Source organism: Heterodontus francisci, chromosome 24 (genome assembly GCF_036365525.1).
Source record: "Heterodontus francisci isolate sHetFra1 chromosome 24, sHetFra1.hap1, whole genome shotgun sequence".
Classification (NCBI taxonomy): domain Eukaryota; kingdom Metazoa; phylum Chordata; class Chondrichthyes; order Heterodontiformes; family Heterodontidae; genus Heterodontus; species Heterodontus francisci.
The window spans coordinates 55,257,365-55,277,404 of record NC_090394.1 but is presented as its reverse complement, the minus strand read 5'-3'; the positions used below and the strand labels follow the sequence as shown (position 1 = coordinate 55,277,404).

The following is a 20,040-nucleotide window of genomic DNA, read 5'->3' as shown; positions in this document are numbered from 1 at the left end:
TTGTTCTTTGTTCCTATCGATGTCCCTCATAATTTTGTATAGTCAATCAGGTTCCCCCTCAGCCTTCTCTGCTCTCAAGAAAATAATCCTAGTCTATCCAATCTCTCTTCATAGCTGAAATGTTCCAGCCCAGGCAACATCCTGGTGAATCTCCTCTGCAGTGCCATCACATCCTTACTATAGTATGGTGTAATCAAGTTAAGCGTTTATTGTGCAGGCTGACATGAGATCCTGGAATGGGAGGGAGATTAACATCGGAACCCTTTGAAGAGCGACCTGAACTTTCGTTTTGTGCTTTGCAGGGAGGACATTAACCCATGCGCTGCTGGGGGTGAAGCTGAACCGGGACTGCAAGGCGGAGCTAATGAGCACTGTTATTGGCAGCGTGAGTGGGGTGTCTTTAATAGGAAGAAGCGGCAGCCGGGCCGGGATCGAGAGCTGCCGGCATGGAAGCTTTCTGTAGCAAGAATGAGCGGGATATCTTTTGGGTGAGGCTCGACCGGCTCTTTTTCTTTGTATTTATGAGGGAGATACTGAGAGTAACTAGAGGCCGGATTAGGCGGCGCTCCACCTCAGGCTTTACTGTCGGTTTAATTTCCTACGGCCCGGCCTGGTTTCGGCACTGGTGTTATCTTGTCGCTCCCCTCTTTTTTTTAATGGGGTAGATGTAAAGTTAGGCCGCCCTAGCAACCATGATCGGGTGGGGCAGGTTGCCAACTGCCGCGGCCCGGGATCCCGGAGTGAGATGACCCAGCCAGGACAAAGTGGGACACGCAGCATGTCAACCCATTTCACCTGATGCAGCGGTTTATTTTTAGGGAAGGACATGGGCCAAGCACGATTTGTTCCAGCTAACCCCGTGATAGTGAGCATCATCATTCTTACTGAGCAAGAAAGGTGCAAGGTGGCGGGGTCTCGGGCTGCTCACAGTGCTGGCTAATGTTGATGTGCTTCAGTGGCCTGAATATACTTGTAGCTACACAGTCAGCTGAAAGCAACTTCTAGTGGAATAGAGGGGTTTAAGAAGATGGTTGGTAGTGGAGAACACAAGCTGGGGTGGTGGGGTGTTATTCTTTGCATTCTAGTATGATCTTGGTGTAATGAACACTTTTGGCAGAGGAGGACAGTGCCCCATAGTGTATTATAACGTCTGGCCAAATCTGGTGATGAATGGTTAAACCAGTTGTCAGACATAAACGTTCAAGTCTGTGTCCCTTGGACTTGAGGGAGAGGAGATGATAGCAGAACTAGTGTGGTGAATTGAAGGCCTAAAGGCTAGATAGTTGGCAATTTGAAAGTGCCCCTGATCTAGAGGAGTGTATTTTTCCAGAGGTGGATGTAGAAGGAAGTGGGGGTTGGAAGGACGATGTGAATGGCAAAAGATGCAACAAAGTGATCAGCGATGGCCTTGTCTGTGATTGAGATGATGGGAGTAGGAAGACCATGCAAGGTGGAAAGATCAAGGGGGTAATCATGAATATAGGTAGTGAACATGCATGGAGGGGTTAAAAGAGGTCATGAGGGCAGTGAACTCTGGAGAGGGGGAGATGTTGAGATGAAGGTTGAAATCACTGAGGATGAGAAATCACAGTGCAGGGGCTAAAGGAGAAAAGTAGTAAGGACTGATGAGAAACTTGCCATGATTCTTAGATGGGTGATAGAGAATGAGGATTTTAAATGCATAGCAGCAGGGGTGGAACAAGAAGATGCCAGAGGAGTAGGTGGACCAAGGTGATGGCTACAGTGTCACATTACTTTAGATTTTCATCGTGTGTGACTTGGATTAAGGACTTGAGAGTTATTTTTAAAAAATTCATTCATGGGATGTGGGTGACGCTGGCCAGGTCAGCATTTATTGCCTTTGAGAAGGTGGTGGTGAGCTGCCTTCTTGAACCGCTGCAGTCCATTTGGGGTAGGTATGCCCACAGTGCTGTTAGGAAGGGAGTTCCAGGATTTTGACCCAGCGACAGTGAAGGAACGGCGATATAGTTCCAAGTCAGGATGGTGTGTGACTTGGAGGGGAACTTGCAGGTGGTGGCGTTCCCTTGTATTTGCTGCCCTTGTCCTTCTAGTTGGTAGAGGTCATGGGTTTGGAAGGTGTTGTCTAAGGAGCCTTGGTGCATTGCTGCAGTGCATCTTGTAGATGGTACACACTGCTGCCACTGTGCGTCGGTGGTGGAGGGAGTGAATGTTTGTAGATGGGGTGCCAATCAAGCGGGTTGCTTTGTCCTGGATGGTGTCGAGCTTCTGGAGTGTTGTTGGATATATTAGTTTGCAGATAACACCAAGTTAGGAGGCACAATGAGGTGTACAGATAGGAGTGGAATTACAAAGAGATGTAGGCAGGTTGAGTAAGTGGGAAAAACTATGGAGTTCAATGTTGGTAAATGTGAGATCATCCACTTTGGATCCCCAGGAAGAAAGATTGGAATATTTTCTTAATAGCAAGATGACTAGGAATTGTTGAGGAGCAAAAGGATTTGGGTGTCTGTGTGCACATCACTAAAAGCTAGTGCACAGGTACAATCAAAAGGCTAATAGAATGTCAGCCTGAAACATTAACCCTGTGCTTCTCTAAATAGACAATTGAGAGTTTCCAGCATTTTCTGCTTTTTATTTCAGATTTGCTGCATCTGCAGTAATTTTACTTCTAATTTGTATTCTATATTCTGATGTCTTGATTCTGCATTCAGAGGCAAACTCTGTAATTGATAGATAAACTAATGCATTATCTTCTATGATGTATTCTATTTGGTATAAAGTGAATTGAGGGAATGTACTTCATAGTACAGGTACTTTTGTGGTATATGCTTTTTTGCCACTCAGTTGAGTGCTTTTGCTAGCATTGAGTGTTTCCTGTTTATTCTCCCCTTTCTAATTGCATCTGTGTCTTTTTTAAACTTTATTCACCAAAATTATTCTCCTTTTGCAATTTTCATTCAGGAGAGAAATTGGGGAACGCTATTTTTATGTAGCTCTAGAATTCAATGCAAAATGTCCGAGCTAGTACTATATAGCTTTTAGCAGTCAAGGTCATTGCAAACCTGGGGCTGATTTTAATGTGGCTGTTGAGGGTGGGTATAGTGGCATGGGGTGGATGGAGAATCGCACATTTCATTGAAACATTTAAGATTCTGAAGGGGCTGGATAAGGTAGGCACAGAGATTATTTCCGCTGGTCGGGGAATCTAAAACACGGGGGCGCAGTCTCAGGATAAGGGGCCGATCATTTAGGACTGATGAGGAGAAATTACTTCACTCAAAGGGTTGTGGATGTCCCATAGTTTAAGGCTGGGATAGACAGATTTTTGGACTGTCTGGGAATCAAGGGGTATGGCAAGCAGGCGGAAAAGTGGAGTTGAATCCTAAGATCAGCCATGATCGTTTTGAATGGCAGAGCAGGCTCGATGGGCCATGTGGTTTACTCCTGCTCCTATTTCTTGTATTCTTGTGTAAAGTTTGGTACAAGTGTGGAACTCTGTCCCACAAAAGCAGTAGTTGTGAGAAAAATTTTAAATCTGACATTTTTTCTAGCCAATCTATCAATGGAATTGAGGGATTTGGAGCTAAGTTGGGTGGGTGCAGTTAGGATACAGATCTGCTGTAATCTCTTTAAATGGTGGAACAGGCTCAAGGGGCTGAATGGCCTACTCCTGTTCTGATGCATGAGTTTGTTCTGGTGGAAGTTCTCAGCTTGAAACTGCTAATGATATAAGCTTTGGCATTTCTTCCCTAAACCTCTCCATCTCTCCTTCCTCCTTTTTAAGACACTCCTGGAAACCAAGCTTTTGGTCATCTGTCTTAATATCGCTTTATATGGCACGCTGTCAAATATTGTTTGATAACACTTCTGCGATGTGCCTTGGGACATTTTTGCTACATTAAAGGTGCTATATAAATGCAAGTTCTTGATGTGACTATCTTTTAACTGTCTCTGCTGCACCTTCCTCTTGCCCAACGAGCCAAGCTTCTCCCAAGGATTCCTTCTTGCCTTAGTCCTGAACCCACAACTTTCTTAGTTTCTCTACTACATCCCTTCCTGTTCTCTGAGCTGATCTTGTCCAGGAGAACTACCGCTTTCTCTCTCAGCCAAATAAAGGCCTTGCTTTCTCCATCTGTAGTCTACTGTGATTGCTACATAGCTTATCTGCACAATGAATCCTTATCTACACACAGTTATCTTCATAGGCAAACATTTCATCAGAACAACCAGCAATTGCCTCCTACATACATCATCAGTCTCCAATCCTGTGACAAAAAACACAACATTTGACAATCCATCAACAGTCATGTTGAAGGAGAAACTTTAGTCAAATCAAGTTATTTCCATTCCCAAGTCCAGTTCAGGTCACCACACTTCAGGAAGAATGTGAGGTCCTTGAAAGGGTGCCGTGGAGATTTACGAGAATGGTCCCAGGGATGGAGGACTTTAGTTACAAGGTTACATTGGAAAAGCTGGGTTTGTTCTCCTTAGAACAAGGGAGATTGAGGGGAGATTTAACAGAAACGCACAAGATTATGACAGGCTTAGATAAGTTAGACAAGGAAAAACTGTTCCTATTAGCAAATAGTACAAGGACTAGTGGACACAGATTGAAAGTTTTGTGCAAAAGACGCAGCAAAATATGGGGAAGCACTTTTTTATGCGGCGGGTGGTAATGACCTGGAACTCGCTGCCCACGAGGGTGGTGGAATCAGAGACAATCAAAGACTTCAAGAAGTCGTCGGATGACCACTTGAGAGAAATAGACTTGCAAGCCTACGGGGATTGAGCCGGGGAATGGGACTGACTGTATAGTTCCGTGGAGAGCTCGCATTAACTGATGAACCTCCTTCTGTGCCGTAAATGACTTTATGACCAAGTCTTGGCGAGTAACTTGGTGGTCTGGCCCTGTGCGTTATAGGTTCATTGCAAACCCTCCTTCCCCAAACCCAAACATCAAGACCTAGCATGATTTAACTGCTACTTATAATCAAAATGAAGTGAGCATGTCTTGTGGTCCTTCACATGATCAATTAGGAAATTGAAAGTCCTCCATCCCTGGGACCATTCTCGTAAATCTCCACTGCACCCTTTCAAGGACCCTCACATTCTTCCTGAAGCGTGGTGACCTGAACTGGACTTGGGAATGGAAATAACTTGATTTGACTAAAGAAATCTAAGTATTTCACTGTGCACCATAACTCTGCTGTGCATTAGCTCTGTGCATACATATTACACATTTTGTCAGAATTAAATAAATCTCAATTTTATAGCAACTATATATTAAAGATGTCCATAAATCTTGTTAGTTATTCTCACTTTTCAGCAAGACCAACCCTATGAAAGATCAAGATGGGACAAAATACAACCCTTTAAAAAGCTGAAGAGCATGCCTATCACGGGTTTAAGATGGTTAGTTAACTGTGATTGAAGAACTAAATGATACATTTAAAAATTAAAATAGTCTCAAATGAAACTAGAGATTAAAATAATTTCCCAAATTTGTAGAGATGTGGAACCTGCTCCCAGTAAAATTGGCTAAAACAACTTGCATTTATGCAAGTGCCTTTAACACAATGAGATGGCCCAAGGCACTTCACAGGAGCGTAATCAGACAATGTGTTTTAAAACACACTACACCTGTCACATTTCCGTGTCATTGTCCATTGTTCAGTGTCGCATATTAAAGCAGTTTAGTCAGTTCTCTTATTATAGGTAAGGTTGAGGAAAAACTGCACCAGAAAATTATTCTTAATCCGGAATAAAGGAATACATACATTAACAAATTATTCCCTTAACACAACTGACTCATCTGGTTTCACTGGTCCGATGGGCATACTACTACTTTTAGGCGTGGCGTGGAAGCAATGGTAGCTGATTCTTTATTCAAGACCTTGCACAACAAACTTGATCATAGCTCTAGTAGAAGCTCTGTTATAATCAAGGGAACTGTGTTCTTGATGGGATAAAATTCCCGACATGAGCTACTGTACTGTGATTTCAGAATATTAAATGGGGCTTGCTGTATTATTTATATGTATATGTGTATATATAATGTGTATGTGTAATTATGCATCAAAATGGAAAGGCATCTGTTAGATCATATTGTGTGTTTCACATACCTTGTCTTAAAAGAATGCTGGATATTTTGGGCATTATGCCAAATTCAGGATTATAGAATTCCACTTTTAATATGGTAATCGGCTTAAGTCCTTAAGCTATTTGCAGTATATTCATTGTTAAACTTGAAATGCAGCGGTTGTGGTCTAAAAAATGATTACAAGTTTAAATATTTTAAATGCATCTGTATTTTTGTAGCTTTATGATGAGTTAAAAATGTGAAATGCAGGGATTGATCTGGACACCATTAAACAGCTCTTAGTTCAAAATAAAAACAGAAAATGCTATCAACAGGAAAATTTGTGGAGAGAGAAAGAGTTAATGTGGAATCTGTATGGGTAGAGCTGAGAAACACTAAGGGGCAAAAAACATTAATGGGGGTTGTATATAGACCCCCAGACTGTAGTGGTGATTATTGGGAATTGCATTAAACAGGAAATTAGGGACGCATGCAATAAAGGAACATCTGTAATTATAGGTGACATTAATCTGCATATAGATTGGGCAGATCAAATTAGTCACAATACCGTAGAGGAGGAATTCTTAGAGTTTTCTGGTTTTCTGGACCAATACGTTGAGGAACCAACTAGAGAACAGGCCATCCTAGACTGGGTATTGTGTAATGAGAGAGGAATAATTGACAATTTAGTGGTGCGAGACCCCTTGGGACGAACTACCATAATATGATAGAATTTTTCATAAGATGGAGAGCGATGTAGTTGATTCTGAGACTGGTCCTGAATCTTAGTAAAGGAAACTATGAAGGTATGAGGCGCAAGTTGGCTATGATGGATTGGGAAACGTTACTTTAAGGGATGACGGTGGATAGGCAATGGCAAACATTTAAAGAGCGCATGGATGAACTGCAACAATTGTTTATCCCTGTCTGGTGCAAAAGTAAAACGGGAAAGGTAGCCAAACCAAGGCTTACAAGGGAAATTAGAGATAGCATTACATCCAAGGAAGAGGCATATAAGTTTGCCAGAAAAAATCAACAGACTTGAGGATTGGGAGCAATTTAGAATTCAGCAAAGGAGGACCAAGGGATTGATTAAGAAGGGGAAAATAGAGTACAAGAGCAAGCTTGTGGGGAACATAAAAACTGACTGTAAAAGCTTCTATAGGTATGTGAAGAGAAAAAGATTGGTGAAGACAAATGTAGGTCGCTTACAGTCAGAAATAGGGGAATTTGTTATGGGGAACAAAGAAATGGCTGACCAACTAACTGCATACTTTGGTTCTGTCTTCACAAAGGAGGACGCAAATATCATACCAAAAATGTTGGGTTTAATGAGAGAGGAACTGAAGGAAATCAGTATTAGAAAAATGGTGTTGGGGAAATTGATGGGATTGAAGGCCGATAAATCCCCAGGGCCTGATGGTATGCATCCCAGAGTACTTAAGGAAGTGGCCCTAGAAATAGTGGATGCATTGGTGGTCATCTTCCAAGATTCTATAGACTCTGGAACAGTTCCTACAGATTGGAGGGTAGCTAATGTAACCCCACTATTTAAAAAGGGAGCTAGAGAGAAAGCAAGGAATTATAGACCAGTCAGCCTGACGTCGGTAGTGGGGAAAATTCTAGAGTCCATTATCAAAGATTTTATAGCAGAGCACTTGGAGAACAGTGGTAGAATTGGGCAGAGTCAGCATGGATTTACGAAAGGGAAATCATGCTTGACAAATCTACTAGAATTCTTTGAGGATGTAACTAGTGGAGTTGATGAGGGGGAGCCAGTGGATGTGGTTTATTTGGACTTTCAGAAGGCTTTCGACAAAGTCCCACATAAGAGATTAGCATGTAAAATTAAACCGCATGGGATTAGGGAAAGTGTATTGTGATGGATAGAAAATTGGTTGGACCGGAAACAAAGAGTAGGGATAAATGGGTCTTTTTTCAAATGGCAGGCAGTGACTAGTGGGGTACTGCAGGGATCGGTGCTAGGACCCCAGCTATTCACAATATATATATAAATGATTTAGATCTAAATGTAATATCTCCAAATTTGCAGATGAGACAAAACTGGGTGGGAGGGTGAGTTGTGAGGAGGATGCAAAGAGGCTTCAGGGTGATTTGGACAAGTTGAGTGAGTGGACAAATGCATGGCAGATGCAGTATAATGTGGATAAATGTGAGATTATCCACTTTGGTAGCAAAAACAGGAAGGAAGATTATTATCTGAATGGCAATAAACTGAGAGAGGGGAATATGCAGCGAGACCTGGATGTTCTCGTACACCAGTCGCTGAAGGTAAGCATGCAGGTCCAACAGGCGGTAAAAAAGGCAAATGGTATGTTGGCCTTCATAGCGAGAGGATTCGAGTACAGAAGCAGGGATGTCTTGCTGCAATTATACAGGGCCTTGGTGAGGCCACACCTGGAATATTGTGTGCAGTTTTGGTCTCCTTATCTGAGGACGAATGCTCTTGCTATAGAGGGACTGCAGCGAAGGTTTACCAGACTGATTCCTGGGATGGCGGGACTGACATATGAGGGGAGATTGAGTCGGTTAGGATTATATTAGCTGGAGTTCAGAAGAGAGGAGGGATCTCATAGAAACCTATAAAATTCTAACAGGACTTGACAGGGTAGATGCAGGAAGGATGTTCCAGATGGTGGGAGAGTCCAGAACCAGGGGTCATAGTCTAAGGATACGGGGTAAACCTTTCAGGACTGAGATGAGGAGAAATTTCTTCACCCAGAGAGTGGCGAGCCCGTGGAATTTGCTACCACAGAAAGCAGTTGAGGCCAAAACATTATATGTTTTCAAGAAGGAGCTGGATATAGCTCTTGGGTCTAAATGGATCAAAGGGTGTGGGGGGAAAGTGGGAGCAGGTTACTGAATTGGATGATCAGCCATGATCATCATGAATGGTGGAGCATGCTCAAAGGGCCGAATGGCCTACTCCTGCTCCTATTTTCTATGTTTCAGGTCGGTGACCTTTCATCAGAACTAGAAATAGTTAGAGATGTTTTAAGCATGTACAGAAGCAGGGAAGGGGTGGGAGTTGGTGGTAGAGAATAGAAGTGAAGGTCTGTGATGAGGTGGAGGGCAGGAGAGATTAAATGGTGAAAGAGATGATGGTGCACGGCAAAAGGAGAAGGTAATGGAATAAATAAACAAACAAAAGGTAGGTCTAGAGGAGGTGTAAATGGGAAAGACAGAATCATCATCAGTTGCTGTTCAAAAAAAGGAAGCAGAGGTTATGATCTGAAATTGTTGATTTCAATGTTGAATCTGGAAGGCTGTAGAGTGACTCATTGAAAGATCGGATGCTGTTCCTCGAGCTTGCATTGAGCTTCATTGGAACAGTGTATGTGGCTGAGGTCAGTCGGGGTGGGGCGGAGAATTAAACTGACAGGTGACTGGAAGCTCAGGATCACGATTGCGGACTGAATGGAAGTTTTTTGCAAAGTGCTGACCCAATCTGAATTTGGTCTGCCCAGTTTAGAGAAGACCACATTCTGAGCAGCAACTACCGTATACTAGGTTGAGAGAAGTACAAAAAATTGCTGGAAGCAGTGTTTGAAGCCTTGGATGGTAAGAACGGAAGAGGTAAAAGGACAAGTGTTGCATCTCCTATGCTTGCGCAAAAGAGGACAGAATGATTGAGGAGTAGACCAGGGTGTTGCCTGAATGGTACCTTTTAGAATGCTGAAAAGAGAAGGGAAGATATGTTTGGTGGTGGAAATAATGGAGGGTGAGGACAAGGGGAGCCCTCTCATGGTGTTGAGAGCAGAAGTGCGGGAAGTGGAACAGACAGTCGAGGGCCCTGTTAACCACAGTTTGCGGAGGGGTGGAAATCCTCCGTTGAGGAGAAAGGAAGATGTTGAAAATACTGGTATAGCAGGTGACATCATCAGAACAAGTACGACAGAGAAACTGGGAGAGGCCATTAATATGATTATTGGGTTGCCTACCTGATCACCTTGGGAAACGGACAAATTTCCCATTTTCATGACGCAATTCCTGGGGACCTTCCAAGGCCTGTTTCAAGTGGAAATGGATCCTTAAACCTGTTGCTAATTGTTCCACTATTCCCATTTACACTTCCTCTAGACCCATCCTTTGAATCTTTATTTGTCTGGATTTTGGATAGGAAGGATGTGAGGGGGTGCAGAGGCGATTCACCAGGATGTTGCCTGGGATGGAACATTTAAGCTATGAAGAGCGGTTGGATAGGCTTGAATTGCTTTCGCTGGAGCAGAGAAGACTGAGGGGTGACCTGATCGAGGTGTACAAGATTATGAGGGGCATGGACAGGGTGGATAGGGAGCAGCTGTTCCCCTTAGTTGAAGAGTCAGTTACGAGGGGTCACAAGTTTAAGTTGAGGAGCGGGAGGTTTAAGGGGGATTTGAGGAAGAACTTTTTTACCCAGAGGGTGGTGACGGTCTGGAAAGCCCTGCCTGGGAGGGTGGTAGATGCAGGTTGCCTCACATCCTTTAAAAAGTACTTGGATGAGCACTTGGCACGTCCTAACATTCAAGGCGATGGGCCAAGTGCTGGCAAATGGGATTAGGTAGACAGGTCAGGTGTTTTTAATGCATCGGTGCAGACTCGATGGGCCGAAGGGCCTCTTTTGCACTATATTATTCTGTGATTCTGGATACCATCCCCTTTTCCCTTGCACTGGCATCCCTTTTATCATTTAATCTCTCCTGCCTTATCAAAGACTTTTCCTTTGGTCCTTTCCCTGTACTATGTTTGCTTAAAACCTGTTGCATCTCTAACCTTTTCCAGTTCTGATGATAGATCATGGGCCTGAAATAACTCTGTTTCTCCATGCATACTGCCAGACTTGTTAAGTTTCAAGTATTTTCTGTATTTATTTCAGATTTCCAACATCTGCCCTATCTTTTTTTATTTGTGTTCTTTTGGTCCAGTCCTCTTTAACTTCAAGAATGCCAGTTAAATCTTTAAAAGACTGTACTTACTCAATGCTTCATGCTGAATATACTCAAGTTCAAGATTTGTTCTTTTTGGTGGGAAGGGAGTTTAATACTTGTGCTTTTCAAGGTCAGTGCTGACTACATTGAAGAAAGAATGCTTTACTAATTTTGGAAGGCCTTGTCAGATACAAGGTAGAGAATAAAATTATATTCTGATGCAATAATGTATCTTCATCTTCAGCTTGAAGAGGGTCCCATCCAGTACTATCTTTCACACAGGGTGTTTTTGTAGACTTTTCAGAGTATCAGTTTGGTGCTGAATTATTAACTTTTTTTTTCTCTGGGCTTGCACTTGGGTTGAGACTTCTATCAGCTTGGATGGATTTGAATCCAAGCCCAGGAGTAAAAAGATAGCGTACCTTGTATGTATGGCATCAGGACCATGGGCATGCAATCCCTCTGCATCACTACTCCATTTCTAATCAGGTTGGTCTCCCAAGTTTTCAGCTTTTCCGTTAAATGCTACTCCACCCTGTCCCTCTCCATTTCCTGCATTTATTCTCATCCTGAAAAACTTGTCTCAACTTAGTTTCCTCACAATAAAAGATGTTATGAGAAACTGGATGGATCCCATCAATGCCTAATCTTTTACAGAATATGTGGAAGACTGTTCTAATTCTATGCATGCTTCATTCTTAATCTGTTCCTCTGTTACATTGACCATGTTTTTTAGCTTCCTACATTTGCTATGACCTGGTGAATTTTGAAAGAAAGTTGGGCTTTGGTATCCTGATAATATATAATGAAGTAAATGGATAATTAATTCCCTCCTTTAACTAAGGAAAAGCCTGTGTTTTTACCTGTCAGGTTGGGTCTAGGAATAAATGATGACTGACTAGATTGGCATGAACTGTTTTACACTAACCAGTTTAGATTGGAATGAAATTGAATTACTTACTCTCGATTTGGTTACCCTATAATTGCAGAGTCAGTAAGTAATTTTCTTGCCAAATCATCAAGGAAGAAGCCAGACCACAAGTCACGCAAAAGTGCTTAGTTGGTTACAAAGTCACAACTTTAAGTTCGGCACACAACCACTTATTCAAGATTACCTAACAGTTGAGCAGCCAATCGTTAATGGACAGAGTTACTAAAAATGAGCATCAAATGTTACACAAGCGGGTCTGTGTATTACAGTAAGCCAGCGTCAATGGATGTTGTGTATTAACTACTGTGGTGATCAGAGTCTAAGGTTACCTTAAGAGTATTTTCTTAGGTAATTGACAAGTGGAATGGCTTTACATAGCCAGTCAATCTAATGGCTCAAGTCTAGATGTGTGATTAACAGTGTTCAATGCTTATATGACTTCGTCCTCACTAGCTGTGTGGTTGCATCAATCTCCTTCCTTACCTGGGATGTAGGTATAGATTCTGAGTATTGCGTCAGTGAGCCCCTTTGTGGCGGGTTTATCTATTTCAATTGAATCTTTGGTTCTGACTAAACCTACATTGAATATGAGTGGTAATATCTGAGCGAAGACCAAAGTACAGAAAGTCCTCATCACGGAGCTCCTCTTTGCTGACGATGCTGCATTAACATCCCACACGGAAGAGTGTCTGCAGAGACTCATCGACAGGCTTGTGGCTGCTTGCAACGAATTTGGCCTACCATCAGTTTCAAGAAAACGAACATCATGGGACAGGATGCCAGAAATGCTCCATCCATCAATATCGGCGACCACGCTCTGGAAGTGGTTCAAGAGTTCACCTACCCAGGCTCAACTATCACCAGTAACCTGTCTCTCGATGCAGAAATCAACACGTACATGGGAAAGGCGTCTGCTGCTATATCCAGACTGGCCAAGAGGGTGTGGGAAAAAGGCGCACTGACACGGAACACAAAAGTTCAAGTGTTTCAAGGCTGTGTCCTCAGTACCTTGCTCTACGGCAGCAAGGCCTGGACAACGTATGTCAGCCAAGAGTGACGTCTCAACACATTTCATCTTTGCTGTCTCTGGAGTATCATTGGCATCAGGTAGCAGGACCGTATCTGCAACGCAGAAGCCCTCGAGGCAGCCAACATGTACGCCCTACTGAGCCAGTGGTGCTTGAGATGGCTTGGCCGTGTGAGCCGCATGGAAGATGGCAGGATCTCCAAGGACATATTGTACAGCGAGCTCGTCACTGGTATCAGACCCACCGGCCGTCCATGTCTCCGCTTTAAAGACGTCTGCAAACGCGACATGAAGTCCTGCGACATTGACCACAAGTCGTGGGAGCCAGTTACCAGCGATCGCCAGAGCTGGCGGACAGCTATAAAGGCGGGGCTGAAAAGAGGTGAGTCGAAGACACTCAGCAGTTGGCAGGAAAAAAGACAGAAGTGCAAGGAGAGAGCCAACTGTGTAACAGCCCCAACAGTCAACTTCACCTGCAGCACCTGTGGAAGAGCCTGTCACTCCAGAATTGGCCTTTATAGCCACTTCAGGTGCTGCTCCACAAACCACTGACCACCTCTAGGCGCTTACCCATTGTCTCTCGAGACAAGGAGGCCAAAAAGCAAAAAGAAATGGACAAGAAAGGAGGAATATCTGAGCTGGTTCTGCTCTCGCCTTTCTCGACCTCTGACTACTCTTCAATTAAATGACATTCTTAGCTCTGGTTGTAGTTGGCTGCACAGCCATAATTTAGCTTTTAACCTCTTGTACTGTCCTTAAAAGTACCTTGTACTGATAAGGATATGCCTTAAAACTGCTGGATAAAAGTTCTTACAAAACAGCAGAAGTAAAAATCTGATTAACACAGAATTAAGACTGCTGATTCTACCAAAGACACAAATTATTCACTTCCCAGAATTCGGTTTAAAAGCTGAACTCAAATTGATTGGGCATCCTTGGTAATATAAGGGGTATTTTCCTTATGAATGTTCAAGGCAATCCTTTGGGCAACTGTATGGAGCACAGTTCCTACAATTTGACTATGCTTCTAATCTCTATTCATTTGTTATCTTTACATGAGCAGTCTCTGACTTTTGCCATCATTTTCTGTACTTTTCTTCATTTTTGCCAATTATAAGACCACATCTGCCAGAATTATGCTTCTATTCACACACTCCCATCCTTTTCTCTCCATTTCTCCATCTCTTTTTGTATCTACTCTGGTGACTGCACTTTCCAAATGAGAGCTCCTAGATATTCTTCTCATCTGTTGACTGGATCTTTGATGTTGTTTACCATGTTTCCCAATACTCTGTTCAAACTCTTTCTTCTTCCATTTATAATGACCATGAAGTTCACTTAGTGTTTGCTTTGTAGTCCTTGCATTTACCAACTCATTGGTATCTATAGCATGATCCAACAACCAAGCATCTCTTTCCTTCCCCATGCAGCTTTCCAGGGATGCTGTTCCACCAACCTGATTTTAGGCTACCCTCCCCCCCCCCCCCCCCCCCCCCAAAAGTTTCTCTCAACCACAGCCGACCCAACACCCAGTAGTTTGCCAACTCCTTAGCGAGGGTACCAAACGCTTCTTCCATGTGAGAGTAATTATATATACTGTCTATAATCTCGTATATTTTACTTGCTGTTCACAGTGCAGTCTCCTTTTATGTTGGGAATATTGGAGACTTCTCTACCAAGCATCTCTGTTCTTTGTGGTTCACCTCTTCCACTTTCCCCCTTATTCCAATTGTGATCTTTCAGATTTTGGCCATGTACACTGTTCCAGGCAAGTTCACTGTAGACAGGAATGGTATCTTTCTGCTGGGCACTCTGATCTGAATATAGATTTCAGCAATTTCAGACTTAGGCTGCATTGTCTTGCTTGTTTCTCTTGTTCCTTGTTTTTTGGAGTAATTTTTAGATACATTTTCTTTTCCATGCCTCTCTACTGCCATATGTTGATATTGTCTCGCTGTTTTTTTTTTCCATGCCATGTTTTTCTTTACATTACGTAACAGTTTTCCAGCTTTAAAAGCATTCCTATTATTAAACCATCAACTGCCTCTAGGTGACAGTAGTAATGTACTTGACTTTTACCTGTTTTTCTTCCCACCTTTTCATTTTGTATAGTCCTAGAAAAGGAAATGCTTTTTTCCTACTTTTCAGTATTGCCAGAAGGTTTACATCTGAATAGTTTATATTTTATGTTTTCTCTCTACAAATGCTGGTGAAGTTGCTGAGCACTTTCAGTATTTCTGTTTTTACTTTATCAGTGTGTTCTGTTGTGGAAATTACAAGCCAAATGCACTCTCGAGTTTTGAGTTTGGTAGGGGGAGGTGGTAGTGTTGCTTTATGACCAGTGTGGCCGCATTACTAGCTCTCAATAGAATACAATGAAGTATTCAGCTTGTGTTCTCCCCCACCCCCCCAACCCCACCAACAACAAAATCAATACTACTGGAAGAGTTACAACATCTGACCCTGCTTTTGCTTAGAAGGCAAAAAAAAGTGTTCCGCTTTGCTGTAGTGTTCAAGAGTGAGCAGACAAGACTGATTGTATTCATTTCCATAAATGTGCCTTGATTTTTCTTTATAAGAAAAACATGTTCTATTTTAGATGTTAACCTGTTCATTTTGTACATTGCAGGATTCAAACAAAACCTGGTATACTGATAATCCGGATTTTACTGACTGCTTCCAAGTAACTGTACTAGTCTGGATCCCTTGCATCTACATCTGGATTTGTTTTCCATTCTACTTTCTGTATCTTCGTTATCATGATCGAGGTTATATTAGAATGTCACTTCTCAATAAAACTAAAACGGTAAGAGAGATGGCTATTCAATCCTTCTACAGTATATATTTGTGCAATTCTTGTCTTTGACGTACCAGATATTTTCTTTACTCGTTCATGGGATGTGCTTGTCGCTGGCTAGGCCCATCCCTAATTGCCCTTGAGAAGGTGGTGGTGAGCTGCCTTGAACTGCTGCAGTCCTTGTGGTGTAGGTATACCCACAGTGCTGTTTGGAAGGGAGTTCCAGGATTTTGATCCAGCGACAGTGAAGGAATGGCAATATAGTTCCAAATCTGGATGGTGTGTGACTTGGAGGGGAAACTTGCAGGTGATGGTGTTCCCATGCATCTGCTTGTCCTTCTAGGTTTTGGAGGTCATGGGTTTGGAAGGTGCTGTCGAAGGAGTCGTGGTGAGTTGCCTCAGTGCATCTTGCAGATGGTGCATACTGCTCTCACTGTGTCTGGTGATGGAGGGAGTGAATGTTGAAGGTGGTAAGTGGGCTGCTTTGTCCTGGATGGTGTTGAGCTTCTTGAGTTTTGTTGGAGCTGCACCCATCCAGGCAAGTGGAGAGTATTCCATCACACTCCTGGCTTGTGCCTTGTAGATGGTGGACAGACTATGGGGAGTTAGAAGGTGAGTTACTCACTGCAGAATTCCCAGCCTCTGACCTGCTTTTACAGCCACAGTATTTATGTGGCTGGTCCAGTTCAGTTTCTAGTCAATGGTGACCCCCAGGATGTTGATAGAGGGGGTTTCAGCGATGATAATGCCATCGAACATCAAGGGGAGATGGTTGGATTCTCTCTTGTTGGAGATGGCCATTGCCTGGCACTTGTGTGGCACGAATGTTACTTGCCACTTATTAGCCCAAGCCTGGATGTTGTCCAGGTCTTGCTGCATCAGGATATGGACTGCTTCAGTATCTGAGGAGTCATGAATGGTGCTGAACATTATGCAATCATCTGCAAACATCCCTATTTCTGATCTTATGATGGAGGGATGGTCATTGATGAAGCAGCTGAAGATGGTTGGGCCTAGGCCACTACCCTGAGGAACTCCTGCAGTGATGTCCTGGGACTGAGATGATTGACCTTCAACAACCGCAACCATCTTTCTTTTGTGCTAGGTATGACTCCAACCAGTGGAGAGTTTTCCTCTTGATTCCTGTTGACTCCAGTTTTTCTAGGGAAGAGCTTGGCTAGGTGTGTGGCTAGTTCTGGGCCATGAGTCTTCAACACTACAGCCAGAATGTTGTCGGGGGGCCCATTGCCTTTGTATCCAGTAAGGTTAGCTGCTTCTTGATATCACACATAGTGTGAATTGAATTGGCTGAAGACTGGCATTTATGATGCTTGGGACCTCAGAATTAAAGGCCTGCTACCTGACCTGGACCCGACGATTATGTGTCGGGTACAGGTCGGGTCGCACTTCCGGGTCTGGCATTCGGGCTCGGGTCGGGCTGGATTGGACACGCTCTATCACCACTTCTGGTAAGTGACTCTAATGTTAATTTACTTTTTGGACTTTAAAGGTGGTTTTGTTATTTTAAGCTGTGCAGGTAAGGAACAAAGTGAAAAACGAAAGGTAAGTTAACTGATGGTCAGGTCGGGTGCAGGAAAAATGGAAGGACTCTGGCTGGCTTGGGCTCGGATGGGGTTCTGTCGGGCTTGGGTCGGGTCTCATTTGCAGACCCGAGCAGGCCTTTACTCAAATCACATCACATGATTGTCTGTCTAGCTTTTGCCCAACTAAGGAAGGGTAAATATAATGAAATAAAAGCAGCCATTTGGAATGTACAGACTCTTAACAGCAGAAAATTCTGGAACTACAGTATGGTCAGCCTCTTAACTGATCTGTGTTTGATGTCCAAAGTATTCACTCAGCATTGAACGGGTGAATGCCTGCACTTTAGCAGCAGAATAATACATTGTATTTTATTTGTTCTAATATATTTTATAGCCACTGCAGGCGCTGCTTCACAAACCACTGACCACCTCCAGGCGCGTTTCCATTGTCTCTCGAGATAAGGAGGCCCAAAAGAATATATTCTTATAAAGCAGCCCATTTTGTGACTTGCCATGAGCAGTGTCACAGGATATTTGCCAGTATTTTAATAAAAATGGTACATCTGGTACAGACAGACAATCCAGAGGGTCATCCTTTTTTTTGTTAATGTTGATCTGCCTGCAACTGACTTGCACTTTATATTCTGAAAAGTTTCATGGTGAAACAACAATTGAAACCTGGCCTGACAGTGTTTACTTAAGAGTTAAGGCCAAAAAGTAAATGTTAACAGAATAATGCATCGTGCATTATGTGATATAACACTCCTACACTTATAAAATAACATATCATCTGACTTACCATAAGTGACAACATGGGATATCTGATAGTTATGTTTCCTTTGTCGTTGTGGGTTTTTCACAAATCTCAAAATTGATGATGTACTCAAGAGTCTATAATTAATATTATCAAATGTGGAAAGCTCCAGTACCAGGATATTTCTGGGAATACACCTATCAGCATTTTACTTTGTCAGTTTGGGTTTTGGAAGAATCTACCGAGTTATCCTCCCTCTCAGTCCTGTTTGACTCTGATCCATAACCTTTAGTACTGCCTCTTCTGTTCACATTCACATGTGCAGTCTCTTGCCCCTTCTCCTACTGTTCCCTCACTTGTTCTCGAGCACTTAAATTCTGCAGTGCTACAGGACTGCCTGGGGACAAAATGTGTGTCACTGGAGCAATACGAATTTTCAGAGTTTACACAAGAATATAACTACTTCTGAATCAAATTCTCAGTGTAAATGGGATTACTCTTGCTTCACTGCAGACCGTTCAGGCAAAGATTAGATTATAAAAATTGTTTAATTATGTACTGTGATTTATTTTTGTGCCTAGTAGTAAGTATCTATTTAATGGATGGTAATTACATACAAGGAAACCATTGAGACCATTTTGGCTCATCCATCCACAAAGATCTTAATGTTGCCTCATTTTAGCAGTAATAAAGTTTTAACTTTAAATACTATATGATATATTTTGTTGCAGGCTTTGGGATTTGTGCTGTGGCTAATCTGCTGGACAGATCTTTTCTACACTTTCTGGGAAAGAAGTAAAGGATTTGGGCGAGCTCCTGTTTTCATAGTGAGCCCTGCATTGCTTGGGGTTTCAATGGTAATTACATTGCCTTTTTTAATGAAGGTGGGAAATTTTGTCTAACCTGTTGCCCTTATTGCAAAGCATTTGAAAAGAATCTATTTCATTGCTGCAGACATTGCTTTTGTTATATGGAAAGGAGTACTGTAGCTAAAAGCTTTGTGTTTTGTGCTTAAAAAATCAACTTGTGGCTCACTACTGCCATTTGAATGACTCCTCCGTAGTTGCTGATTATGCATGAGACTTGGATGGATAGTGACAAAACCTGCATTCAGCTCAATCTAAATGTCCCCAATCTGCTCTTTACAAAAATAATACAACTAGTTTCCTACCAATAAGAATGCTATGAGCTATATAAGAATAGGACTGTGGAAGGTTTTATTGATTTGTATTTAAATTATAGATATTCAAATGAGGCCATTTTGTAATTCATCTGTTGCCTCTTGCTTCATTGCAGTAGAATAACTGGGGAGCATTGTCAAGTGATCTAAAAATTGAGGCTACAGTGGTTTGTTGCAAATTATGTAATTTAAGTATATTTTATATATAATTGTGTGAATACAATTAGAGAATTTTTTAATACTTAATATAGATGTTCTATCTATTCCTCAAAATCAGTAATGTTTTTGAAATGTTCAGGTCAAACTTGCATGGATTTATTAAGTATATCATGCATGCAATCATATGCAAGCAAAAACTTAAATACTTAAAAAAAACTCCAACCTCATCTGATGGTTGAGCATTCAAACGTATGTTATAGCTCTGAGCTAAGTATTCAGGTTAATTCAACTGTTAGAATTCAAATTCTCACTATAATTTGCTGCTTTTATACTTTTCTTATACCCCCACTATGTGACCATTGACATGTTTCCACATTACATGGTAACATCAAAAGACAAGAATGTTATATTTTAAAAAAAGTAATTGAAACCGATACCTTATCAATAACTTGAGGTAAGTTGATTTCCTTACTAACAAATTCTTATGTTGGACTAATGAAAATATAATTTCCTATTTCATTATATTATCAGAAAGTTCTTGCATATAATTGCTGTTCCATCTAGTGAAACTTGGAATTTTAAGTCTGCCTTTGATTCTGTACCATTCAGCACCAGCATTATTTTTTTCCCCATGTTACAGAAACAACAATATTATATTT

At 42.1% G+C, this 20,040-nt stretch overlaps 1 protein-coding gene across 3 annotated transcripts in view; it reads left to right on the top strand.

Annotated features, from left to right (window-relative positions):
* Positions 1-257: 257 nt before the first annotated feature.
* abcc1 (ATP binding cassette subfamily C member 1 (ABCC1 blood group)) overlaps positions 258-20,040 on the top strand; it is a 106,398-nt gene continuing 86,615 nt past the window's right edge. For 2 of the 3 annotated variants that reach the window (XM_068056212.1, XM_068056211.1), the window contains exons 1-3: positions 260-488; positions 15,577-15,753; positions 18,774-18,899. In XM_068056212.1, coding sequence (XP_067912313.1) covers positions 447-488; positions 15,577-15,753; positions 18,774-18,899 — 345 coding nt within the window. In that variant the 5' untranslated portion in view covers positions 260-446. Of the gene's footprint in view, positions 489-15,576; positions 15,754-18,773; positions 18,900-20,040 lie in introns of all 3 variants that reach the window. The other variant, XM_068056213.1, reaches the window with a different exon arrangement.